General features: G+C 48.3%; 2 protein-coding genes across 3 annotated transcripts in view; one reads left to right on the top strand and one right to left on the bottom strand.

Annotated features, from left to right (window-relative positions):
- LOC144695795 (butyrophilin subfamily 1 member A1-like) overlaps positions 1 to 5433 on the bottom strand; it is a 30045-nt gene extending 24612 nt beyond the window's left edge. Inside the window, exon 1 of one of the 2 annotated variants that reach the window (XM_078566779.1) lies at positions 5403 to 5433. In XM_078566779.1, coding sequence (XP_078422905.1) covers positions 5403 to 5418 — 16 coding nt within the window. In that variant the 5' untranslated portion in view covers positions 5419 to 5433. Of the gene's footprint in view, positions 1 to 313; positions 435 to 5402 lie in introns of those variants that run through there. The other variant, XM_078566778.1, reaches the window with a different exon arrangement.
- Positions 5124 to 19370, top strand: LOC144695794 (E3 ubiquitin-protein ligase TRIM69-like). The gene is made up of 6 exons (XM_078566777.1): positions 5124 to 5764; positions 10077 to 10172; positions 10266 to 10499; positions 12249 to 12271; positions 12368 to 12483; positions 17838 to 19370. Exons 1-6 carry the CDS (start codon positions 5282 to 5284, stop codon positions 19220 to 19222), a joined length of 2337 nt encoding a protein of 778 aa, XP_078422903.1. The 5' UTR covers positions 5124 to 5281; the 3' UTR covers positions 19223 to 19370.
- Positions 19371 to 22450: the final 3080 nt, after the last annotated feature.

Genomic DNA, 22450 nt, shown 5'->3' with positions numbered 1-22450 from the left:
ATTTGCGCTCATCCCCGGTTGTACCGTGCCTTGGCTGGTTTCTGTTTTTCAATCTCTGCCTCTCACTGTTGCTCCATGTGGGCTGTTAAATGTTTTATTATAACAGCAGGAAATGCGTTCCAAACCACCACCCCACTTCCAAAAAAACAAAAAAAACCACGTTGGGATTGAAGGCAAACCCCGGGTGCACTCTGCAGGAGAGTCATACAGACTCGAAACCTTAGCTCTGTTTCTCTTTCCACAGACACTCTCAGACCTGCTGCGTTTTTTCAGCAGTTTCTGTTTTTACACCCCCCACCCCCGGTGCACTTACCCGAGGGTGGAGTGGCGAATCCCACAGCGCTCATAGTGAACAACAATTCCGGGAACTAAGAACTTTTCAAACTTCACAAACGTCCTGATCTGTACAAACCCCACCCCCCTACTCCCTCCGACCAATCACAATAAAACACCCCAACGCGTAACCAGTTACCAGGGAGTAAGATTCATAGACGACTTTATCTGTGCATGTGTTGCTCTGGATCTTTCAGCCACTCCAAATGGCTTTTCAAATCTCTCTGTCTTTCCTTCAGGATCACAAGTGCATCCAGCATTCATATCCAAACAGGGAATTCTGGAGAGAGAAAAAAAAAACATCTGTATGGAGAGAGAAAGAAAGTTAACGTTCGGCCTTTTTTCATCAGAACTGGGGGAGGGGGAAACACTGGAACTTGTCAGTGAAGTGCAGCAGTAACACATGTCTGAACTTGTACACTTCAGAATGGAACTCCAGTATTACTGATTTTTTTTTTAAAAAATTGGGATTTGACAATTTCTGAACGTTTTTTTTCCCTCCTCCTTTTGGGAAGCTAGAGATGTGGCATTCCACACTGGGCTGTCCTCCTGTTTACTTGAACTGACCATATAGTAAGACATGAGTTGGTGGCGCGCGAAGACTTACTTTGGGCGCCATTGGGAGAAATTGGGCCCACAACGCTCTTGAAATTGTGCTGGTTAGGTTACAGTTCATTCTGACATCAAGTAAGATCAGCCATGAGCCAGTGCATTGGGGGCAGCCTAACAAAATGCAATAGAGGCAGGCACTGGGCCTCTTATTCGGCGTCCCAAAATCAGGTAGGAACCGAAAACCAACTACATTCAAAGCTGACGCCCTGGGGAGCAACTTGAATAAAGCCCTTTTATTCTTTACCTTTCATACTTTATTTTCTGTATTATAAGAACAGGCTAGGCCTCGGACCCAAAATCCGTAAAAAAAATCCCCAAATCTGGCACACATCTGGTCCCAAGCTTCCGGTACCTGTATATTGAATGTTTTTTTTTAAATTAAAAAGTGCTCCTTGATATATTTAAGTAACTTGTGCAGTTTTATAAATGCAACAGAAAATGGGTTTTAACCAAAAATGAGCATTTTGAGTATGGTCTAGCCCTCTCCTTCCAATTTTAAAACTTCTGCAAATCAGCTCTACCTCAGCACTACCTCTCTCAACTCCTCCAGTATTGCTAAATTATCAGACTGCTTGTCTGACATCCAGGACTGGATGAGCAGAAAATCTCCTCAAACTGTCATTTGGTAGTATAGGACTAGGATTTTGTTGAAAGGAGAGACACATTGTCGAAGATTTTCATCTTGTACTCATCAGGACAAATGCAAGAATACCAAATTTCAAGCAATCACAACAATTTAGACTACAGGAGAAAAAGATGCTGGGATTGTTTGGCAAGTTGACTCTCATTGGCCATTCAGGAAACAATGGGGAACTACCAGATCCTCAAGCTCCCGGTAATTCAGAAACAATTTCCTCCTTAAATATTGGGAAGATTGAAGCCATAATTTTCGGTCCCCACTCCAAACTCCATTCCATAGATACCGACTCCGTCCCAATCCCTGGCAACAGTCTGAGATTAAACCAGTCTGTTCGCAACCTTGATGTCACATTTGGCCCCGAAATGAGTTTCCGACTTCATATTCACATTCTTGTCACCAAGGCCTCCCATTTCCACCCCGAAACATCACCCAATTTTGCCCCTCTCTCAGTTTATTTGTATGAAACCCTCATTCATGCCTTCATTGCCTTGAGTCTCAACTATTCCAATGCACTCCTGGCTGGTCTATCACATTCTACTTTCTGTTAACTTGAGGTTATCCAAAACTCTGCTACCTGTAGCTTAACGCGCACCATGTCCCACTCCCCTGTGCTCGCTGACCTACATTGGCTCCTGGACCAGCAACGTCCTGATTTTAAAATTCTCATCCTTGTTTTCAAATCCCTCCATGGCCTCACCTCTAGCTATCGGTTATCTCTTCCAGCCCCACAACCCTCCAAGATCCCTGCACTCCTCTAATTCTGACTTCTTGAGCATCCCTGATTTTAATTGTTTCACCATTGCCTTCAGCTGCCTGGGGCCTAAGCTTTGGAATTCCCTCCCTAAAACCTCTCCATCTCTTCTACCCCACTTTCTTCCTTTAAGATGCCCCCTCCTCAACCAAAACCTGCCACTAAGCTTTTGGTCATCTAACCAAATATCTCCTTATGTGGCTCAGTGTCAAATTTTGTTTTATAATATTCCTATGAAGCACCTTGGGACATTTTATTTCATCAGTATTGTCAAGACCAGAGGTAACAAAGGCATGGATGAGTGTCATTCAGTTACAGTTTGAGGGACTCAGTACTAGTAGAGGCAAATAGCATAGATGCCTTTAACAGGGAGTTGGGTAAGTACATGAGGGTGAAAGCAATAGGACATGCTGAGATGAATTAGGGGTGGGAGGAAGCTTATGTGGAGCAGGAACACCATCAGGAACTTTTGGGCGAAATGGCCTGTTTCTGTACTGTAAACATTATGTCACCTGAGCTGTGAGGTGCCTGTTACTCTGAATGTCGCTCTGGTTGGAATAATGTCTAGATGTGATGTAACTCTGATGGATCCTTGCAAATATTAACGTCTGATGTTGGCTGCGCTCGGACTGCTATACTCAGCATTGAGTCATGGAGCTCAGAGGGAGGCCATTCCATCCATCATGCTTGTGTCAGCAATTTGGAAGAGTTATCTACTTCTCTCTTTCCCTGTAGTCCTGTGATTTCCCTTCTTCAAGTATCGATGCGAATCTCTTTTGTGAGTTACTGTTGAATCTCACTCCGTGGCCCTTTCTGGCAGCGCATTCCAGATCACAACAAGTCACATGTTAAAAACAAAGTTCCCTCAATGTTGCCTCTAGTCCCTTTACCAATCGCCTTAAATCTGCGTCCTTGGGTTAGCCATCCTTCTGTCATTGTAAACAGTTACAACTTTCCTGTCCAGACTTATTACCATCTGAACTTTGACACCAGCATTTAAGGCATAGTCGCACTTGCAATATTAGTTTGGGGTGGTAGAATAGGGGTAACATTATTAGACTAGTAATCCCTAGACCTGAACTGATGCTTTGTATATGTAAGCTCAAATCCTATCGGGGGGAATTTGAATTCGATTAATACATTTGGAATAAAATGCTAGCCTCATCAATAATGAATTTGAAATTGCCATTAAAATTTTGCTAAAAAACCCCCCTCTGGTTCTTCAGCCCCTTAGGGTGGCTAACTGTTCAAGATTGGCCCTGGAGTCTCCAGGAATTGAAGGTCAATCTCCAGGACACTGCCGTGTGCAACCTTGGAAAAAGATCAGTGGGACATTAAAAAGAGTTGGTTTTTTTTACATTTTTTTTGAACATTTCTCTTTACCAGAGATAAAAAATATTGAAAATTGGAAAAAGTCTGTTTGGCTGACAATCAAGCACCAACAAATTGGGTTATGCATCTTTTTGCTTTCCAACTGGCGTAGGGAGGCAGTCACAAGCATGGATGTGTTGGCCGAATAAAGACTGGAGCTTGGGGGCAAGTCATGCGATGAAACCTCCAGGAATATAGTTAGGAAAGGATATAATCGTTTTAGAAGCAGTTCAGAGAAGGTTCACTGGGCTCATTGCTGGGGTGAAGGGTTTTCTTATGAGGAAAGGTTGGACAGGCTCGGCCTGCACCCATTGGAGTTTAGAAGAATTAGCGGTGATCTCATCGAAACGTAGAAGATCCTGAGGGTCTTGAGAGGGTGAATACTGGTATAATGTTCCCTCTTGTGGGGGAGACTAAAACTAGGGGACATAGTTTAAGAAGGGGTCTCCCTTTTAAGACACAGGTGAGGAGAAACTTTTTCTCTCAAAGGGCCGTTGGTGTGTGGGATTCTCTTCCCCAGGAAGCAGTAGAGGCTGGGTCATTGAATATATTCAAGGCTGAGTTAGACTGATTTTTGTCGGGTGAGGGGGTCAAGGGTTATGGGGGGCAGACAGGAAAGTGGAGCTGAGACCACAATCAATCAGCCATGATCTTATTGAATGGTGGAGCAGGTTCGAAAGGCTGAAAAACCTATTCCTGCTCCCATGTTCCTATAATCACAGTTGGCAACCCTACTGGCCCATCCGGGGAAGGGAATCTGCTGTCCTTACCCGGTCTGGCCTATGTGTGGCTCCAGGCCCCACAGCAACGTGGTTGACCCTTAAGCGCCCTCCCAAATGGCCTGGTAAGCCACTCAGTCGTATCAAATCTCTGCAGAATAGAACAACACATGGACCGCAGCAGTTCAAGAAGGCGGCTTACCACCACCACCACCACCTTCTTAAATTGGGCAACAGGGGATGGGAAACAAACGCTGGCCTTGCCAGTGACGCCCACACCCCACAGAACGGATAAATATGTTTTTTTGTTTAAATAAACCACCTCTGAGCCGATCATTATCCAGTTGCCAGGCAGGAAGGAGATTTATGTGACAATGGGGTGGCGTTGTGACTAAACCGTCCGCCCAAACCCTTATATATTAGTAAAAGCAAAATACTGCGGATGCTGGAAATCTGGAACAAAAACAAAAATACCTGGAAAAACTCAGCAGGTCTGACAGCATCTGCGGAGAGGGATACAGTTGACGTTTTGAGTCTGTATGACTCTTCATCAGAACTAAGGAAATATAGAAATGAGATTAAATATAGGCTGGTAGAGGGGTGGGGTGGGACAGGTAGAGCTGGATAGAGGGCCAGTGATAGGTGGAGGCCAAGAAGAGACTGACAAACATGTCATAGACATAATATATTATATATTGAGGCGGGGCAAAAGGGTTGTGGAGAGGCGAGTGTGTTAAGATTGAATGTGCCTGGGGTTGCACGCCTGGTGGTTCCCATAAACTTCTGATTTGTTGTCTTCCGTTTGTCGAAGTGTGTTTGTAACCTCCCCGGGTTAAGTACAGATATATTATTTATATGGAGAGGGGGTGGGGTGGTGGGGGAGATAAATGCCTCTCTGAGTGTGAAAGTGAAAGTGAATATTGCAGCAGAGAGATGGCAGGCAGCGAGCCGGCTGTGAGTTTCCGCGAGAACTTACTGTGCCCCATCTGCATCGAGCTCCTCGCCGATGCTACCACCCTGGACTGCGGGCACAGCTACTGCCAGCCCTGCATCACCCAGTTCTGGGACCGCCGGCAGCCTCACGTCTCGTGCCCCGAGTGCCGGGCCGAGTTCCCGGACAGGAGGACGAAGGTGGTCCACGCTCTGAGGAACGCGGCGGACCAAGTGCGGCAGGTCCAGGCTCCGAGGGGGGAGCCGGAGCGGTGCCCCCAGCACGGCGGCCCCTTCAGCCACATGTGCGAGACTGAGCAGAAACTGCTCTGTGCCCAGTGCCAGGAGGGGGCCGCTCACCAACAACACGTACCCAAGCCCATCGCCGACTCTGTTGCTCTTCACAAGGTGAGGGTTACATTACAACACGGGGGGGGGAGGTGATTTTCTTTTTTCTTGTCTGGCAACTTTCATGATGTCTAAATGGTCCATAAGTGCTTGTACAATCAATGAAGTACCTTTGAAGTGTAGTCGCTATTGTAACATAGTCACTGTTGCAATGTAGGAAACACTTGGTGAACTGCGTTTATAGTGTGTACTGATGGAGTCTGTGTTGCAGTTAGTTATGTGAAGGTGCTTACATTCACTAGATGTGTGTTCTGTGCGTGTGACACGGTACCTGTATTTGTTCTGTACCTATCCGTGTATGTAATATTGTATTTATTTATTATGCACGTTGTGTGTGTGATACAGTATGTGTATATTCTGTGCATACTTCTGTGTATGATAATGTACTGTATTCTGTATATATCTGTGTGTGATACAGTACCTGTGTATGTTCTGTACATAACTGTGTGTTGATAAAGTGGACAGTATTTGTGTATTCTGTACATATCTCTGTGTGTGATAGAGTGTGTATACTCTGTACATATCAGTGTGTATGATACAATGTACAGTATCTGTGTATTCTGTACACATCTGTGTGTGTGACTCAGCATGTGTATATTCTGTACCTTTCAGTGTATGATACAGCATACAGTATCTGTGTATTCTGTACACATGTGTGTGATTCAGTATCGTGAATATTATGTACATATCTGTGTGTATGATAGAGTGTACAGTATCTGTGTATTCTGTATATATCTGTGTATGTGAGTGCCATTCAGTATCTGTGTATATTCTGTACATATCTCTGTGTATGATACAGTGTACAGTATCTATATGCTGTACACATCTGTGCGTGTGATTCAGTATCTATGTATATTAAGTACATATCTGTGTGTATGATACAGTGTACAGTATCTGTGTATTCTGTATATATCTATGTGTGTGATTTAGTATCTGTGTATTTTGCACATATCTGTGTGTCATTCGGTATCTGTGTATATTCTGTGCATATATCTGTGTTTGGTACAGTGTACAGTATCTGTGTATTCTGTACATATCTGTGTGTGATTCAGTATCTGTCTGCACATATCTGTGTGTCATTCAGTGTCTGTGTATATTTTGTACATATCTCTGTGTTTGGTATTGTATCTGTGTATTCTGTACATATCTGTGTATGTGATTCAGTATCTGTCTCTGCACAAATCTGTGTGTCATTCAGTATCTGTGTATATTCTGTACATATCTCTGTATTTGGTACAGTGTCTCTGTGTATTGTGTACTGTGTAATGATTTGGATGTGGGGATTAAATATAATATTTTCAAGTTTGCAGATGACATAAAACTAGGTGGAAGTGTGAGTTGTGAGGAGGATGCAAAGACACTTCCAGGGCATTTGGAGAGGCTAAGCAAGTGCGCAAAAATTTGGCAGACGGAATACAATGTGGAGAAACGTGAGGTTATCCACTTTGGTAGAAAAAACAGATATACAGAGTATTTCTTAAATGTTGAGAGGCTGGGAAGTGTTGAACTTCAAAAGGACTTGGGTGTCCTTGTTCAGGAGTCACTGAAAGCTAACATGCAGGCACAGCAAGCAATTAAAGTGACAAATGGCATGTTGGCCATTATTACAGGAGGATTTGAGTATAGGAGTAAAGATGTCTTACTGCAATTAGATAGAGCCTTGGTGAGACCATACCTGGAGTGCCGTGTGCAGTTTTGATCTCCTTACCTAAGGAAATATATACTTGCCATAGAGAGGGTGCAATGAAGGTTCACCAAACTAATTCCTGGGATGGAGGGATTATCCTTTGAGGAACGATTGAATAGACTGGACCATAGGGAGTTTGGAAAAATGAGAGGTGAACTCATTCAAACATATAAAATTCTTACAGGGCTTGACAGGGTAGATGCCGGAAGGAAGGTTACCTTTATTGGGTGGTCTAGAACCAGGGGACAAAGTCTCAGAATAAGCGGCAGGCCATTTAGGACTGAGATGAGGAATTTCTTCACTCAGAAGGCAGTGAATATTTGGAATTCTCTGCCCCAGAGGGATGTGGAGGCTCAGTCATTGAGTATGTTCTGGACTGAGATCGATGGATTTTTACATATTAAAAACATCAAGGGATACAGGGATCGTGCAGGAAAATGGGGTTGAAGTACAAGGTCAGCCATGATCTCATTGAATGGTGGAGGGAACGGGCTCGAAGGGCTGAATGGCTCATTCCAGCTTCTATTTCTTATGTCTTATGTGTTCTATACATATCTGTGTGAGTGATTCAGTATCTGTTTATTCTGTACATATGTGTGTGTCATACAGCATGTATTCTGTGTATATTCGGGTAATACAGTATGTGTTTTGCATATATATACAGGACTGTGTGATATTCAGAGGGAGAATACAATAACTGTTCTGGGTATATATGGGACTGTGTGATACAGTAGCTGTTCTGTGTCTATTTAGAGGGGGAAAACAGTATCTGTTCTGTGTATATATGGGACTATGCAATACAGTATCTGTTCTGTGTCTATTCAGAGGGGGGATACAGTTTCTGTTCTGTGTATATATTGTGCTGTGCAATACAGTATTTGTTCTGTGTATATTCAGAGGGGGATAATCTGTTCTATGCATATATGGGACATGCGATACAGTACCTGTTCTATGTATATATGGGACTGTGCGATACAATATCTCTTCTGTGTATATTCAGAGGTGGAATACAGTATATTTTTTGTGTGTATATGGGGCTGTGTGATACAGTATTTGTTCTGTGTATATTCAAAGGGCCAATAGAGTATCTGTTTTGTGTATATATGAGACTGTGATACAGTATCTGTTCTGTATATATTCAGAGGGTGTATGCAATATCTGCTCTATGTATAAATGGGAATATGTGATACTGTACACTATTTATGTTTTGTATTTATAAAGGGAATACAGAAATAAAAACCGGAAATAGATCAAGCAGCATCTGTGGAGAAACAGAGTTGACATTTGAGTCAGGTATGAGCCTTCAGAACTCTGCCTCCACAGATGTTGCCTAACGCACCACCGACGTACAGTAGCAGCAGTGTGTACTACCTACAAGATGCAGTGCAGGAACTCACCAAGGCTCCTTATACAGCACCTTCCAAACCCACGACCACTACTACATAGAAGGACAAGAGCAGCAGATACATGGGAACAACATCACTAGGAAGCTCCCCTCCAAGCCGCTCACCATCCTGACTTGGATATATCACCATTCCTTCACTGTCGCTGGGTCAAAATTCTGGAACTCCCTCCCTAACAGCATTGCGGGTGTACCTACACCACATAGACTGCAGCGGTTCAAGAAGGCAGCTCACCACCTTCTCAAGGATGGGCAATAAATGCTGGCCTAGCCAGCGATGTCCACATCCCATTAAAAAAAACCTGCTGAGTATTTCCATCATTTTCTGTCTATATTTCAGATTTCCAACATCTGCAGCATTCTGTTTTTTGATTGGGGGAAATAATACGGTGTCTGTTTACTGTGGTACAATATCTGTTAGGAGGCTGGGGAGTTGGGGGGAGGGGGTAGTGCTGAGTGGATCGGTATCTGATTTAAGAACATAAGATATAAGAGCAAGGGTAGACAATACAGCCATTTGAGCCTGCTCCACCATTTAATACCTGCCTCAACTCCACTTGCCCGCCTGCTCTCCATATCCCTTGTTCCCTGCAGATACATGGGAACAATATCACTTGGAAGTTCCCCTCCAAGCCACTCACCATCCTGACTTGGAAATATATCACCGTTCCTTCACTGTCGCTGGGTCAAAATCCTGGAACTCCCTTCCTAACAGCACTGTGGGTGTACCTACACCACATGGACTGCAGCGGCTCAAGAAGGCAGCTCACCATTCTTCTAAACTCCAGAGTATAGAGGCCCAATTCACCCAGCCTCTCATCATAGGACAAACCCTCACTCCAGGGACCAACCTAGTGAACCTGCGCTGTACCGCCTCCATTGCAAGTGTATCCTTCCTTGAATATGGAGACCAAAACTGCATGCAGTTTTCCAGATGTGGACTCAGCAAAACCCTGTACAATCTGAGCAAGGCTTCTTTATTCTTGTACTCCAATCCCCCTTGCAACAAAGGCCAATAGAAGGAAGAGATTGCACCAGAAGTTGGAGTCAGCAGAATGGAGAACTGGGGGGCGTGAGGCGGGGAGGGGACGTTGTACAGCCCTAGGGTATAGAGTTGGCCATAAGTGATGTTGGTGTTCTGGGGGTGGTCAGTGAGGTTGCTCCCCTTCTCCGTCCGAACCCACCACGTGGTTTTTATCTGATCGTGTCCTGTTTGATTGCAGGGCGCACTGAAGGAATCCTTGGACAAGCTGAAGGAGGAGGAGAAAATGCTCACCGAGCTCCGACTGAAACAAAAACGCAACATCTCAGCGGTGGGAGTAAGTCCAGCAGACATTTTCTCTCACTTGTCACCAGGTGACTTGTCCCTGTGCCGTCTGTTGTAAACACTGGGCCTTCTCTCCCCTTTGCAGGAGGCTTTTGTGACTGAGTTGAACCACGTCAAGCAGTGCTTCACTGAAATGGGCCAGTTCATCCAGAAAAAAGAGCAAAGTTTGGTGGAAAAACTGGAGGAAAGGGTGGAGACCATTTTGAAAAGGATGGAAGCAAGGCTGGGGGAAATCCAGGAGGGCCTGACATCTGCTGGGGTGGAAATCATGAAGAGAAAAGAACAGATAGAGGACCAAGATGACTTAAGATTCCTGAAGGTAAAGGGCGGAGGGAATGGGATTCAGGCTGTAGACTTTCTCCAGACACAACGTTATATTCCTGTAGCGGTAGAGGTGGTGAGAATGGAACTCAGTGGCTGGAGCCTAAGGCCTGAACATCACACTCCCCCTGCCGTCAGGTTTCCAGGTGGGAGGAGTGTGAGGGAGGACAAACGGGCTTCCTGCTGGGTTCCCGCCCACCCCGATTTCTCAACGATTTCACACTGGGCTGGACGAGGCCTTGGATGGGCAGCCCGCCCTTATCCTAGTGGAGGCCTTCGAGTGACCAATTATTGACCACCTAAGGGCCGCTTCTCGCCCAGCCTCAATTTTTAGGTTGGCGGGAGGATTTCCCGGGTGTAGGAGAAGCCCAGAAAAGGACAGGTTTAGGCCTCAGATGGGAAGAGGAGTGGGGGCGGTGGGTGATGGGAGGGTGGCTCCATCAGAAGCCCCCTTCTAACTTCGGGTATCTCTCCCGAGTGGCCAGTGGAACACCCCCTCCCTCTGGCCGCTCCCCTGACACACCAATTGCTCACTCCGCACCCCACTCCCCCCCTAGCCCTCTCTTACCCTCCCCGCCCCAGGACCTCAAAAATTAAACTATCCGTCCAGTCCTGGGACTTAGGGCCTGTTGTCTTCATGCACTTCCCCTTCTGTCCACTGCAGCTCCTGTTGCTGCAGGGACCAGAGAGCTGTCGGTCAATTTCTAAGGCGGGACTTCCTCCCCAGTGAGGGGCCGGAAATCCCATCTCCAGCCAATTGATGCTCACTCGAGCAGAGTCGCCGAGCCCTCCATCTGTAATATCCTGGCTTAAGTGCAGTGGCAGGAGCAGAAGCGGGAGTGATTCCCGCTGGCTGACCACATGCGGCCTTGCTCTGGTCAGCTGATTAAATATGCACCCACCAGGAGCTTGCTGATTCTCACGGCAGGGGATGGCTTCAAGTCATGGGGTCGAAGGTCGAGGCGCTATATTTAAAGGGCACCCGGCCAGCCTGCGTGACGCGTGACCCCTTCCACCTTTGCCCGGCCACTGCTCCGCCATTCCCCGCTAACCCTTCCTCCCTTCCTCGGTCATCCTCCGCTCACCCTGCACTGCCACCGCCCGGTCTCAAGCATAAGCCAGCGTCAGCAGACACCCCCCAACGAGGACAATGCAGCAGCAACTCACCGGTAACCGTGGAAGAAGTCCGCCTTGCCAGGCACGTGTCGCTTCTGCGCAGCCGTAAATGTGAACGCACTGATTTCTCGCTGGCGGGGGAGCTTAATTTGGAGGGGAGTTTAATTCCAGTAAGGTGGCCTTTTAAACGAGCATGCACAGCATGCTAATGCATGAAAAAGGGCTTCCCAACATTGTCCGTCAGGAAGCTCGACTGGCTTTAAACCTGCTTTCAATGCCCGAGAACATAATTTCTAAAGTACGTCTCGCCATTGGGAAACTCATCTTTGGCCTCAAGCCAAATTAAGCCCCCCCCCAACACCCACCCGGCCGCCAAGCTTTACACTGCTGGCAAGATTCCACCCAATGGTGTGTGCGTGTGTGTGCATGTGTCAACTTTGCAGACTGGATGTGCGTGTGTGTGTCAAGTATTTGGTTAAAACTCAGACTAATTGCTTGCCAACATATAATTTCATCCACCTACATCCTATTTAGCAATCTAGCAGAGGAACTGTCTGATGTGTCTAGACAGGACAAAAAAAAAGTAGCTTAAGGTGGGGTTAAAATAATTTTCTTCTTTTTTGTTTTGAAGGGATTGAGTCTTCTCAAGCAGAGGTATGTGCTTTAGTCATGGAAAAAAACGCCCAAAGAGATTAATTATTGGGATAGATTTTTCACTGCAGGGATGTTGACATGTTTTCATGTGTACAGGCCTCTGGAAGACTTTAAGACGCTGGAAGATATCTCTGAGGATCTCTCGTTGGAAGTGTTGAAAGGCCCTTTCCAGTACAGTGTGTGGAAGGAATTGAGGGATGTCATCAGACCAGGTGAACTCTTCGAAATACTGACACTTATATTGCACCCCTAATGACCTCAGGACATCCCAAAGTGCTTTAGAAGCATGGCCACCGTTGTTCCGTAGGGAGCGTGACACTCAATAAGCTCACAGAAAAGTCCCAGGATGATAATAACCGGGTAATCTACTTCAGCAATGTTGGCTGAGGGATGAATATTGGCCAGGACCCACCAGGCAGAACTCCCCTGCTCTTCTGCGAAATAGTGCCACGTGATCATTTCTACCTCCCACACGAGGGGGCTGACTGGCTTTAACAGCTCATCCGCTGCACCTCTGACAGTGCAGCATTCCCACGGCACGGCTCTGGAATATCAATCTGGACTTTGCGCTTAAGTCTCTGGAGAACGTAAGAAATAGGAGCAGCAGGAGGCCATTCGGCCCCTCGAGCCTGTTTCAATAAGATCATGGCTGATTTGATCATGGTCTCAACTTCTCTTTCCAGTCGGACAAACCCCCTCCCCCCACCCCACCCCACCCCACCCCAACTCCCCTGTAATCCTCTCTTGTCAATCAAAAATCAGCCTTGAATATATTCAATGACCCCAGCCTCCGCTGCTCTCTTGGGTAAAAAATTCCAAATACTAACCACCCTCTGAGAGAAGAAATTTCTACTCATCTCCATCTTAAATGGAGACCTCTTATTTTTGATCTGTGACCTGTAGTTCTAGATTCCTGCTCAAGAGGAAATATCCTCTCAGCGTCCACCCTGTCGAGCCCCCTCGGAATCTTATGCATTTCAATAAGATCATCTCTCATTCTTCTAAACTCCAGTAAGTATAGGCCCAACCTGCTCAACCTTTCCTCATGAGACAAACCCTTCATCCCAGGAATCAGCCTAGTGAACCTTCTCTGAACTGCTTCCAATGCAAGTATATCCCTCCTGAAGGAGACCAAAACTGTACACAGTACTCCAGGTTTGGTCTCACCAATGCCCTGTACAGTTGAACCAAGACCTCCCTACTTTTATATTGCATCCCCTTGCAATAAAGGCCAATGTTCCATTTGCCTTCCTAGTTACTTGCTGTACCTGCATGCTGACTTTTTGTGACTCATGTACAAGGACACCCAGATCCCTCTGTACTGCAGCATTCTAACCCTTGGTAACATTCTGGGTGAATCTGCACTGCACGCCCTCTAAGGCCAATATACACTATCTAAGGTGCAGTGCCCAGAACTCCACACAATGTTCAAGATGTGGTCTAACCAGCGCTTTATATAACTAAAGCAAAGCTTCGCTTTCTGTTCTAGCCTTCTGCTTAAAGAAACTAACATTCCCAGTGAAACTCAAGAAGCTTGACACCACCCAGGACAAAGCAGCCCACTTGATTGGCACCCCATCCACCACCTTTGACATTCACTTCCTCCACCACCGACGCACAGTGGCAGCAGTGTGTACCATCTAAGATGCACTGCAGGAATTCACCAAGGCTCCTTAGACAGCACCTTCCAAACCCACGACCACTACCATCTAGAAGGACAAGGGCAGCAGATAGATGGGAACATCACCACCTGGAAGTCCCCCTCCAAGTCACTCACCACCCTGACTTGGAAATATATCGCTGTTCCTTCACTGTCGCTGGGTCAAAATCCTGGAACTCCCTCCCTAACAGCACTGTGGGTGTACCCACACCACATGGCCTGCAGTGGTTTAAGAAGGCGGCTCACCACCACCTTCTCAAGGGCAACTAGGGGTGGGCATCACATACTGGCCCTTTTCAAAAAAGAAACTCCTCATCTCTTTGTGGTACTCCCACCAATATTCCATGTCAGGGCTTCTCAAGTGGGACCCTGTGACGCTGTGTGGCTCCACAGGGTGGTTTCAGGGGGGTCTGACCAAAATGACCAGTGGAAACTCTGTTTCACCTGTCGTTTGAATCCGCTTCCCTTCTGCCCATTAACCTCGGCCTAACTTGCACTTCCGGGTTACACCTGGCCAATCTGGTTACTTGGTTTATTTGGCACTTGAAAGGGCAATGGGAAGCCAATCAATGCAGTGATTGCAGGTCGGGTCGGGTCGGGTCAGGGGTTGGGGATGTAGTCGGGGGCGGGGGGGGAGCACGGGATGTGTTGGTGGGGGGGACATTGTTGTGTGCTTCAGTGATGGTGGGGCAGAGCGATCCAGTACAGGAAGAGAGAGAGACAGCACAAGTGGGTCAGCAGGAAGTTCACTGAGGTTATCACCTTGCAGTAGCATCAAAAAAGATAGCAGCTTTCCCTAATTCATTCGCTAAAGAGCAGTGGCTGGTGAATAATGCATAAGCAGTGCTAAGAATAGAGTCACTGAGAGAGAGCTTCCGCTCTACACCCACTTACTCTGGTAGATGTCAGTAATGCTGGTGTTTAGGGCCTAGCTCAGGCCATATCCTGTGTTAGCGTATGTCTGACTTGATGGTACTGGAAAAATAAAATTGCATCTAATTTCCAGTTATCGATTAATGGGAGTGGGCTTAATATATGATTGGGTTTTAAATCATCTCTGTTGAATAGACTTCATGGCTGTACACAGATTGAAGGCTCATTGAGAAATGTAACTCAAAATGGTAGGATTCTTTACACATTCGTGAACTACTTTGTTGAATGCCCCGACGCTGGTGCATTATTCCAAGATAATTTTCCCCATGAATTCCTGCTCCCTTACATTAATCAGCCCCTAAGCCGCAATGCATTGAAATCCACCAAACTGTGTTCCTGCGTAGTTCACTTATGCATGCTAGCAGCCACACATGTTCACACACAGAATGGGCATGTCCCCATATTATGCCTTTTTCAGCTAAACAAAAGCTTGGGGGTCAGCCATCCCCTGGTTCATTCCCCAATGACAAGGCCTTGACCAATCAGAGTCGCCCTGCCTGGTTTGAACTTGAATAAAAGCTTGGCAGTTAACTATTCCCTGCTGCATTCTCCACGGCAACGCCTCTACCAGTCAGAGTCCACTTGCCAACTGAACAGCACTCTCTTCTCACGCAGTATAAATTGTTGTTCCCTTTACTATTGGTGCTCTTGCGACCCTGTCCTGATGAGTGCAAGATGAAAAGCTTCAACAGTATGTCTCTTTTTTTCAGCAATACTCAAGTTCTGTACTATCAAACGACTATTATCTGTAACAGGAACATCTCATAATTCTCTAACACTGGCGAGCTCAAAGGTGCACATTGGGGAATGCGCGCTTAAGACCTGCTTCATGTTGTTATTAAGAAACCAAAGCTTGTCACCCACTTCCTAATTCTAGTTCCCAACCTCCCTCGATGCAGCCACCCCTTCAGTGTTACACTGGGCATCACAAAATCAATCTTGGAGTCGACTTAACTGACTAAATCAGAAATAATGGGTAGAAATGTTTAATTGTATGACTAATTGTTATTCAATTGAAGTAACAAAGCTCAAATAACACACTTGCATTGTGTTACCAGGGAGCTTGCAGACTTTTTTAACACGGGGTTTGGGGAGGGCTCCGAAGCCGAAAGATGGTGAAGCCTTCCCGCTCCCCCCCACCACCGCCAACCCCGGCTGCCGACCACCCCCCACCCTCCCCCAACACTCCCATTAGATTATTCATCTGCCTCTGAAATCTGAGAGTTAGGAGGTGGAAGAGCTTTGCGAGCTGGAGCGTGAGGGATGAGAGGCTGAGTGAAAAGGGCCTGAACTCGATGGAGTTTAGGAGGCCAAGAGGCGATCTCATTGAAACATCCGAGAGTCTGGAGGGGTTTGACAGGGCGAACGCTGAGATTGTCTCGGCTGGTCGGGGAGTCTAAAACACGGGGACACAGGATAAGGGGCCGGTCATTTAGGGCTGAGGCGAGGAGACACTTCTTTACTCAAAGGGCTTACCCTATGAAGGAAGGTTGAGCAGGTTGGGGCCCACACCCACTGGAGTTTAGAAGAACGAGAGGTGATCTTAGTGAAACATGTAAGATCCTGTGGGGACTTGATAGGGTGGATACCGGGAGAATGTTCCCTCTTGTGTGGGGGAATCAGAACCAGGGGACACAGTTTAAGAATAAGAGGTCTCAGTTTTAAGACTGGGCTGAGGAGAACGTTTTTCTCTCAGGAGTCATGGGTGGGATTTTTCGCACCCACCCGCCTCCGGAATCTACCGCCCAATGGGCTTCTGGCTGGGGCGCCGCCTCACCCGCGGCGGGTCCCACCCACGACTGGGCCGGAAAATCCCGGCCCGCCAGACCGTGGAATTCTCTTCCCCAGAAAGCAGTGAAGGCTGTGCCATTGAATATACACAAGGCAGAGTTAGACAGCTTTTTGATAGACAAGGGAGTCGAGGGTTATGGGGGGGCGGGCAGGAAAGGGGAGCTGAGATCGCACTCGGGTCAGCTAAGACATTATCGAATGGCAGAGCGGGCTCAAAGGGCCGCGTGGCCTACTCCTGCTCTCAAGTCCTAAGTTCCAAAAGGTTACGGATGACACAAAGATTGGCCGGGTGGTTAACAGTGAGGTTGAGCGTCTTGGGCCACAGCTGGAGTACTGTGTGCAGTTCTGGTTGCCACATTATAGGAAGGATGTGATTGCACTGGAGGGGGTGCAGAGGAGATTCACCAGGATGTTGCCTGGGATGATACACTTAAGTTAGGAAGAGAGGTTGGATAGACTTGGGTTGTTTTCATTGGAGCAGAGAAGATTGAGGGGCGACCTGATTGAGGTGTACAAGATTATGAGGGACATGGACAGGGTGGATAGGGAGCAGCTGTTCCCCTTAGTTGAAGGGTCAGTCACAAGGGGGCATAAGTTCAAGGTGAGGGGCAGGAGGTTAGAGGGGATGTGAGGAAAAACGTTTTTACCCAGAGGGTGGTGACGGTCTGGAATGCGCTGCCTGGGAGGGTGGTGGAGGCGGGTTGCCTCATATCCTTTAAAAAGTACCTGGATGAGCACTTGGCATGTCATAACATACAAGGCTATGGGCCAAGTGCTGGTAAATGGGATTAGGTAGGTAGGTCAGGTGTTTCTCACGTGTCGGTGCAGACCCGATGGGCCAAAGGGCCTCTTCTGCACTGTGTGATTCTGTGATTCTGGTGTGAATCCTTGGAATTCTCTACCCCAGGTGTTTGTAGATGCTCCATTGTTGAACACATCTGAGGCTGGGATAGACAGATCTTTGGTCTCTCAGGGAGTGAAGGGATATGGGGAGCGGGCAGGAAAATGGAGTTGAAGCCCATGGTCAGCCGTGATTGTATTGAATGCCTGGAGCAGACTCGATAGGCCATATGGTCTACTCCTGCTCCTATTTCTGGTGTTCTGTGGCCATCGGTCCCAAGGTGTCGGCCGATCCTTGACAGACTTGCCTTTAATATCTCCTCGATCTGTTTTCTGTTATAGGGCCAGCCTCGCTGACTCTGAATCCTGCCACGGCAAGCCCCTGGCTCATTCTGTCCGAAGACCTGACCAGCGCGACACATGGCGCTCAGAAACAGCAGCTGTCCGACGACCCCCGGAGGTTTGACCCCTGCCCCTGCGTCCTCGGCTCGGTCGGATTCGCGTCAGGAAGGCACTACTGGGAGGTGAAGGTGGGCAACAAGAGCAGCTGGACCGTGGGCGTGGCCGGGGAGTCAGTCAGCAGGAAAGGGGACATCCTCCTGTCGCCTCCCAATGGATACTGGGTCCTGGGACTGAGGAATGGGAATAGGTACAAGGCCTTTACCTTAACATTGAGGGACCTCCACTTGGATGTGAAGCCCAGGGCGATCGGCGTCTACCTGGACTATGAGGGAGGGCAAGTGTCCTTTTACAACGTCGATGGCATGACCCACCTTCACACTTTCAGAGGCAGCTTCACCGAGAAACTCTACCCTTTCTTCAGCCCCGGACTGAACCACAGGGGCGGGAATGCAGAGCCTCTTCAGCTGCCTCCCTCTGCCGCCTCGAGCTCCAACAAGGAGGCGGAGGAGGAGGAGGAGGGAATCAGTCCGTGCTCGGATTGCGGGAGGGAGGGTGCGACCATCTCCAGTCCCCCCGGGAACGCCAGGAGCTCCCACTGGGACTGGAGCGCTTGGAAGCGGGCCTGGCTCTGCTTCGGATTCCTGGTCGCCCTGGGGGTGTCCTCGCCGGGCCGGGCCGATTTTGCTGAGACGTACCTGGTGTGCTGCAGCATGCTGGGGTTCGCCGGCTTGTGCTGGGCCCTGCTGGACAAGGGGAGCCTTGCGGAGGTCACCTGGGTGTCCGGCGGCCTCCTGGGCTACGCCGGACTGTGCTGCCTGCTGCTGGCGTACGCTAGACATCTAGGGGCTTGCTTGCTGGTGCTGAGCTTGGTCGGTCTGCTTCTTGCCTCCAAAGGTTACGCCTGGCCCTTCTGGGTCACGCCCAGCCTGGCAGCCCTCGTCGGGCTGGTGTGGCTGTCGGATTACGAGGTGTGGGTGTGGTGGGTCTGCTGCGGCTTGCTGGCACACACAGGCCTCTGCCTGTATTTGTTGGGGCACCACAACGTGGCCAAGGTCTGCTGGTGGTGCGTGGGCGTAAAGGGCTACGTCGGATTGTGCATTCTGCTGGTGAGCCTTCACCAGCTCGCTGGCTTCTGCTGGATTGCGCTGGGCCTCTTGGGGCTCTGCCTGTCCGTGCTGGGTCGCCTGGGGAGCTGTTGGATCATGGCTGGCTTGCTGGGCTACAGTGGCGTGTGGTGTGCCTTGGTGGGTGACGCTGAGCTGTCCGCCGTCACACTGGGCGTCGCTGGCTTATCGTGGTCGTGCTGGTCCTATTACCCTCACTAGGCTGGGTTGTTTCTTGTACGTCCACCCTGCCGTTGAATTTGACACCGATTGATAAGCTTACGGGCCGAGAGTTTCCGCGCTTCTTCCCAGAGCTGACCGAGCCCGCGCAGAAAGATGGCAGAAATCCGGGCGTGAGCGAGTGGCGCTCGGAGCTGCCTTTCACCCGAGCCTCGCCGACCTCCGGCGCAGCTTTAAGGATCCATGACGCTCGGCCCCGCCCCGGGATTAAAGCAACGAGGGTGGCAAGCTTCTGTTCGCTGTGCCCGTCAGAGGAGGGGTGCCCAAACTGTGCAAGCGCCCGTGGCCATTTGATTCCCAACGTCCTGGGGGGGTGAGCAGCGATCGCTTCAGCAGCTTACCAGCTTTCAGCTAACGCGTTAGTTTAATTGAGCCCCATGCGTCAGAGAAACAGTTAAAGAGATTATCTGCATTCTAATCTTACCACAATGCCAGGAGATCCAGCCTCGACCTTTCCACCATAATTGAATTTAAAGCGGCACCCTGTCTCGCTATTCCTTCTACTGCACCGTCAAGAGGAATCTATTTTAACTATCTAGGTGTCCCCTCTTTTTGACCATCATAATCAAATTTAAAATGGCGCACTGTCTCGCTGTTCCCTCCCCTACATTGAGGAGTTATAGAGTCGTCATGGCACAGAAGGAGGCCTTTCAGCCCATTGAGTCCTTGCTGGACACCGAGGAGTGGAAGAGGGGAAGGAAAACAGGAGGGGGGAGAGAGAGAGAGAGAGAGAGCGAGAGAGAGCGGCACCCAGGAGATGAGAAGCCCCCAGACTCAGAGCACTGCAGGAGAGATTACACAAGTAGAGTGTTCATCCTGCTCACCGCTACTCCACTCAGGTCCAGCTTTGGGTCATGAGGCACTGCCTGTCATTCCTCCACCGAACCTGCAGCTCCGGGGTTTACTGCGGAAGGACCTGGCCGTCTCTGTGGAGGTGAAGCTCACAACAGCTTTAGATTTCCAGGCCTGAATGGGGCTGGGGGTGGGGGGAGAAGGGGGTTGGGGAGGGTGAACCTGCGACCAATCAGTCAAGGGACAGGGAAGGCCAACAGAGTCCTCCAGGTGACAAGACGCCCTGTTGTGAAGAGCGGATGACTTTCTTACGATTGTGAAGCAGGGGTGGGAAGTCGCTGGGTTTTTAGCGTGTGGCTGGCTTCCCCAAGGGGCTTGGAGGGAATGCTGCCACCCGACGTGGTTCGGAAGGTCAGCCGGGAAGACTGACGGAGCAACACAAACGGGAAGGGATTCCACCAGCCCTAATGTCCAAATAGTGCGATCCCGCACAGGCTGCATCAGCTCATGATGCTTTTATTACAAGGAGCTCCGGCCAAGTTCACACAATCAGAAAAGGCTGATGACATCATTTCAACAACAATGTCCCGCATTCTTTTTGTTTCCCTCTACGTGGGCGTCGCTGGCAAGGCCAGCATTTGTTGCCCATCCCTAAATGCCTCTTGAACTGAGTGACTTACCATACCGTTTCACAGGGGCAGTTAAGAGTCAACCACATTGCTGTAGGTCTGGAGTCACAAGTAGATTTCCTTCCCTAAAGGACATTGGTGAACCAGATGGGTTTTTACAACAGTTGATGATAGCTCCACGGTCACCATGACTGAGACCAGCTTTATATTCCAGGTTTATTAACTGAATTTAAATTCCAAAAGCTGCCATGGAGGGATTTGTACCCAGGTCCCCAGAGCATTAGCCTGGGCTTGTGAATGCACGAACATGTGAAATTGGAGCAGAAGTAGGCCATTTGGCCCCTCGAGCATGCTGAGCCATTCAATAAGATCATGGTTTCGAGTTCTATATTCCCACCTACCCCCGGTAACCTTTGATTCCGTTGCCTAATAACCTCCGCCTTAAAAGTATTCAGCGACCCCTCCCTTCCACTGCCTTCTGACGCAGAGAGTTCCAAAGTTGCACAACCCTCTGAGATAAAAAAATTCTCCTCATCTCCATCCTAAAAGGGCGACCCCTAATTTTAAAACAGTGCCCCCTAGTTCTGGACTCACCCACAAGAGGAAACATCCTTTCCATGTTCACCTTATCAAGACTCTTGAGGATCTTATTCACTCAATCAAATCACCCCTCACTCTTCTAAACTCCAGTGGAAACAAGCTCAGTCTATCCAAACTTTCCTCATAAGACAACCCACTCATTCCAGGTATCAATCTAGTAAACCTCCTCTGAACTGCCTCCAATACATTTACATCCTTCCTTAAATAAGCAGACCAAAACTGCACACAAGATTACTAACCCAGTGACATTACCACTACATAGTATAGTGTAATATCACTGGACTAGTAATTCAGGGGCCCAGGTTAATGCCCTGGGGACATGTGTTCAAATCCCACCACAGCAGCTGGAGGAATTTAAATTCAATTAATAAATTTGGAATTATAAAGCTGGTCTCAGTCACGGTGACCATGAAACTAACATCGATTCAAAGAATCTCAGTGCAGAAGAGGCCCTTTGGCCCATCGAGTCTGCACCGACACGTGAGAAACACCTGACCTACCTACCTAATGCCATTTACCAGCACTTGGCCCATAGCCTTGAATGTTATGACGTGCTAAGTGCTCATCCAGGTACTTTTTAAAGGATGTGAGGAAACCCGCCTCCACCACCCTCCCAGGCAGCGCATTCCAGACCGTCACCACCCTCTGGGTAAAAAAGTTTTTCCTCACATCCCCCCTAAACCTCCTGCCCCTCACCTTGAACTTATGTCCCCTTGTGACTGACCCTTCAACTAAGGGGAACAGCTGCTCCCTATCCGCCCTGTCCATGTCCCTCATAATATTGTACACCTCGATCAGGTTGCCCCTCAGTCTTCTCTGCTCCAACGAAATCAATCCAAGTCTATCCAACCTCTCTTCATAACTTAAATGTTTCATCCCAGGCAACATCCTGGTGAAACAAAAACAGAATTACCTGTAAAAACTCAGCAGGTCTGGCAGCATCGGTGGAGAAGAAAAGAGTTGACGTTTCGAGTCCAACATGACCCTTCAACAGAACTGAAGTATTCACCTCTCTCCTAACTATACTCAGTTCTGTTGAAGGGTCATGTTGGACTCGAAACGTCAACTCTTTTCTTCTCCACCGATGCTGCCAGACCTGCTGAGTTTTTCCAGGTAATTCTGTTTTTGTTTTGGATTTCCAGCATCCGCAGTAGCTTTTAGCTTTTTGTTTTTAACATCCTGGTGAATC

Source organism: Cetorhinus maximus, chromosome 21 (genome assembly GCF_964194155.1).
Source record: "Cetorhinus maximus chromosome 21, sCetMax3.hap1.1, whole genome shotgun sequence".
Taxonomy (NCBI): domain Eukaryota; kingdom Metazoa; phylum Chordata; class Chondrichthyes; order Lamniformes; family Cetorhinidae; genus Cetorhinus; species Cetorhinus maximus.
The sequence above is the reverse complement of the archived record's forward strand: the minus strand, read 5'-3'. Positions and strand labels throughout refer to the sequence as shown.